Here is a 5,093-nt window from a genome sequence, read left to right as displayed (position 1 = left end):
CCCCCCCCCCCCATTCTAAAAATAAGCCAACTATGCCAGTGTCTTTGTTGCAGTTGTAAGGTATACGCTTGAGTGGATTGTATAACATCTGCAGTTAGTGTTGCAAAATTTAGGGACAACTAGGATATTTCATGGTATTAGCACAAGTAATGTGGGGTCCTCAGGGTGCCTTTGATAAATTTACAAACCTGTTAATGTGTTGGGATAGTTCTTCGTAGATAATTTTGCACAAGATATGGTTCTGTACAAATAATATTCAATCAATTTTACCAATAGTCGCATCATGGACGGATTGAAAATGAACAAAAAACTTTCCTTGATCCTTTTCCTCCAAAGTACCCACAAAATAGGCAAAGGGATGAAGGATGGATCCGGCTACCAAGAGGGATCTTTTTTGTTTTCGTATTGGCAGACTTATTTCTCTTATCACGTATCCCTCTTCTTTTTCTCTTTCAACCCAATTTCTTCCTCAATCTGAAGTAGTAATTTGAATGACATCTACTCTTGGATACACAGGAACTGATAAATTCATTTTGGAAAAGCAGAAGCTAATAAATAAGCACAATACAATTTGTTCTTATTATTAGTGGTCTGTTTTCTGGCTTTTTTCATGGTATGTGTGTTACCTTTGTGAGGACTATGTATTCATTTTCTGGATTAATAGTAATATCAATCTTGTAGATGGAAGTATGATTTATTGAACAAAGTCTCATGGATGGTTTGCATTCCAAGTTACACTTTGCTTCCACTACCCTTTCCTTTCTAAAATAGATGTACTTAACTACTGCTTTTTGACACTAAAAGAAGGTGTTCTCTTAACTGGTTCACTCAGTTATAACATTGAAGGCCGTGTTTGTTATTTGACAATGTGTGACCGCTCTTATCCCAAGAAACTTGCTTTTCAATACCTAGAAGACCTCAAGAATGAGTTTGAGCGTGTCAATGGGAGTCAAATCGAAACTGCTGCCAGGCCATATGCTTTTATTAAATTTGGTACGTCTTGTCTTTACTGTGCGCTGTTATAATTTCTAATTGATCTACTGTTGAATACTTATCTTTTTTCTTTCTGCAATTTGTATTTTTCTTGTTTCAAAAAGATACATTCATACAGAAGACAAAGAAACTGTACCAGGACACCAGGACTCAGCGCAATATTACAAAGTTGAATGATGAACTCTACGAAGTTCATCAGATAATGACTCGAAATGTACAAGAAGTTTTAGGTGTTGGTGAGAAGTTGGATCGTAAGTTTCTCATTCCAGTGTTTACCTGACCTCCTTACCTTCTTATAGTATCTGGAAAGTTTCTTGTGCCATTGTTAGCACCACCTTATTGATCTTTTAAATATCTGTGGTGTTACTAATCCTAAATGCCCTGCTCTGTCAGTTTGTCCTTGAAAAGCTACCAAATGCTGTCTGACAGCTTCTTTATTTAATAACATTTTATGCTTTTATTTTCTGTCATTTTTAAGTTTATTGTTATCCTGATATAGTTAGTGGTAGTGCTTATTTGTTATGTCCAAGGAGTCTCTTGCAAATATGAAACTTCATCGTATACTTCCTAGTTCAGTTATAAAGAAATGTTGAGCTCCATGTTTTTCACTAATGGTGCACCAGAAACAAGTTGAAAGGAGTGTGGAAGACATGTCCATTATGGTTTATTCATCCTCCTTAGGCTTCATTAACTTTTTTTAGCAACTGACTTTGGTGTGAGGTTCCTCTACATTGTGATATAGTGTATATTGGTGTATATGCCCTTCGTCAATAACCAAAACAAAACTGACTTTTCTGTAACTTAATTTCATGCTGTAAATATTGGTTCCTTTTTTTTCTCTTCGGTATGTGCTCCTGGAGAGGAAATTTTTGTTCTCATTCATCTTTGATCATAAGGCTACCAAGTTAAAGCCTTCATGTATTTCTTTATTACATATGTTCTTTCTTTTCACGGCATGATTAGGACATACAAAGGACAACTATTATCAGATGAGCTATCATCTTAGAAATCCTTACATTCTCAAAAAGTAGGTTGTTGCTCTGCTACTCATTTGTGGTGCAAAGAGTGGAGCAAAATCAACTTGTATTAAAATAAAGTTAAGAGTTGTGTCAGCTGTGACATTTTATTTCATCATAGAATAAAACACACACAACTAAGAACAGAAAACAACAAAAGAAAATGATTTATATGACTGATTCGAACTAATTCGGGTTAAGGCTTATTAATTGTTATTACAATAGTTCATGTGTTTGTCAGGAGTTTTGATTCTATTTAGAGTCTCGTATGTCTGTTTGGGGGTAAAGTGAGATATAATGAACCTCCAGTTTTAGAGAACTCTTTTTTTCTTTTGAAAGACATCATTTATTTATTTAATTTTTATGCATGATTCTGAATTTTTTTTTGAGAAATCCGAGGGCTAGTTGGAATGAAATGCATTTGAATAAGGAGGAACTTTACAAAGATTCTTTTAGTTTACCCAACTCATTTGGAACTGATATAGTTGATTGATTGAATATAAAACCAAAAGGACATGTATGTTTTTCTGTCAGTCATAACTTAATAAGACTTGTAGCTTTAATATAGATCAACAGTCATACTCTTCTGTAATATACATTTGTTATGTAGTTGGTTCTCCCTCTTTTTTCATCCTTCTTATGTTCATCGAAGTTCGAACATTCTCCCATTGTTTATGTTTGATATTAGAGATTTGATTGTACAAATATGAATTTGTGCAGAGGTCAGTCAGATGTCCAGTCGCTTGACATCAGAATCCCGCATTTATGCTGATAAAGCAAGAGATTTAAACCGTCAGGTTAGTGTCCTGGAAATTTTGAGATGATACGATCATATTCTTGGCCATAAATGTACTTTTCTCCTTTAAAAGTGTACTTTCTACTTTGCATTAGTTGGAATAAAAAATGGTGATGTAGGAGGAATTAAAGGAACATGAAACTTGAGATTTGTTCTTTACTTTCTGATGTGCACACAGATGCATATGATGTAGGATGTCACTGTAGAAGATTATGGGGCTCAATATGTCCAAGTCTATTGTGGATGAAAATGAACTAATGTTCAATGGAGTATTTGGAGGCCTGTTGATAGCATGTGCATTGATTCTTATCACGTGCTACTAAGAAATAGAATGGAGAAATGTTTAACCATGATTATCACCAGCAAGGACTTGTGTTTCCTGTCATTGCTCTTTGAATCTTGCACTTAGTTTGGTCCTCATTTGTGCTTTGACTAGGACATACAACAGAAATGGCAACGAAACTTTGACCATGTCTAGTTCTAGTTTAGGTCCCATTTTATTTTCTTAAGATTCAATTTGAATCCTAAACAATTATGACGGTTTGTTTTATCAACATTTGAATATTTAAAACATGTAAAAGGGCAGCTCAGGGCACAAAGCATCTCGCGTTCAAACAGTGTCCAGGGAAGGGCTGCACCCCATGGGGTGTGATGTAGAGTGTAGACTGTCTACCCTAATGCAAACATTAGTGTCTGCTTTCATGGCTTGAACATGTCTTTATTTAAGAAATTAAAAATATAAAATTCAAATAAAATATTGACGAGTAATACTGTATCAATAAATATTTTTTAAAATCATATGGTGATTGTGGTGGTGCTTGTGGGTGCTGACTGGAGTGGTAGTTGGTGATGGTGATTCTGGGCAGTAGCTAGTGAATAGTAATAATGGTGGCTGATAGTATTGGTTAACGGTGGTGGTAGTTGTTGGTGGCATTGATAATTGTGGCGTAGCATAGTGATAGCTAATGTTAGTGGTGGTTGATAGTGGTGACTGTCGGTAGTAATTGGTGGTTGTGGTAGTTGATAATGAATAAATCGTAATGATATTAAGACTGTTTTATATATTTTACTCATTTAGATCTATTCAGACCTGTAACTAGTGAAAACAAGAATAACACACTTATTGATTGAGATTTGAAGTATCAAGATTCAGATTTAGAAAATAAATGCACTTAATGACTAAAATTTGCATATTAAATCCTACTATCAACGGATATGGTGCAGTGGATGGGGCTGCTCCTTCCTTAAGGTCTCGGGTCCGAGCCCTGGGTAGGGGGTGCAAAAATTTGAATTTAAATCCTTGCACTTCATGTATCACATGTGGATGGTCTTGCCTCCTGTCTTAATCAATATGCTTGTTTTGTTTACTTATTTGCAATCACTTTTAAAGTACTGACTCATATGTTCATAACCTTAGGCTCTGATTCGGAAATGGGCACCCGTTGCTATTGTCGTTGGAGTTGTTATTCTCCTCTTCTGGGCGAAAAATAAGATTTGGTGATGCAACTATACCATATGCAAGCTTAGAGAAGTGTTGTCACTCTTTGATACTTTCTGATTTTGCAACATCAAACTGTGTGGCAACCTGTAGACCACTTAACATTTCACAATGGCTACCGTGCTGTGCGCGCAATGAAGAGAGTTTTTTGGCATATGAGACACTCAAGCTATGAGTTTGATAATGTCAGACAGATGAGCCATGTTGGTAAAACATTGACAAAATGATATTAATCTTAAATCTTCTCAGCATGTTGTCTTGCTAAACTTTAAAATTTGAAGTGCAACATATATTCTAGTGTTGAGTTGATCAATTGCAACTTTTGATATATGCAGTGTTGATGTTTAGTTTCTTATTTTTCTTCTTCTCCACTTCATCAAGTCAAAGCAAAACATACCTAGTATTTTGCAACGATTCATAACCTTCTAAATCCAAAAAAACCAAAATTTGATAAAATCGAATCGAAAAATCGAAGCTTACCCTCAACATCCATTTCGACAAAACACCATTAGGCTGGTCAAAGTTACAAAAAAAGTTCCTCATTAGTGTGGAACTCCCATTCTAAAAGGGATTTACTTGTGAACTTTACTAGCTTCATGAAAAGGTAAGAAATATGTGTAAATATACATTTTCTCTTTTATTGAGAAAAATTGGACCCAAATAGATGAAATATTTGAGAGTGGAAGTTCTAAATTCTTATGAGCAAGGGTTGTCATGAGAAGGAAATAAGTAGAGGACATTTTAGAAAATTTAGTACTTGCATATAAAAGAGTGAATAAAACATGAAATA

The 5,093-nt window shown here is 34.9% G+C and overlaps 1 protein-coding gene across 1 annotated transcript in view; it reads left to right on the top strand.

Annotated features, from left to right (window-relative positions):
* Positions 1-4,631, top strand: part of LOC107005346 (25.3 kDa vesicle transport protein-like) — a 7,399-nt gene extending 2,768 nt beyond the window's left edge. Inside the window, exons 3-6 of the mRNA XM_015203917.2 lie at positions 833-993; positions 1,098-1,244; positions 2,730-2,806; positions 4,223-4,631. Coding sequence (XP_015059403.1) covers positions 833-993; positions 1,098-1,244; positions 2,730-2,806; positions 4,223-4,306 — 469 coding nt within the window. The 3' untranslated portion in view covers positions 4,307-4,631. The remainder of the gene's footprint in view (positions 1-832; positions 994-1,097; positions 1,245-2,729; positions 2,807-4,222) is intronic.
* The last annotated feature ends 462 nt before the right edge of the window (positions 4,632-5,093 follow it).

This window comes from Solanum pennellii, chromosome 12, assembly GCF_001406875.1.
Source record: "Solanum pennellii chromosome 12, SPENNV200".
NCBI lineage: Eukaryota > Viridiplantae > Streptophyta > Magnoliopsida > Solanales > Solanaceae > Solanum > Solanum pennellii.
The sequence above is the reverse complement of the archived record's forward strand: the minus strand, read 5'-3'. Positions and strand labels throughout refer to the sequence as shown.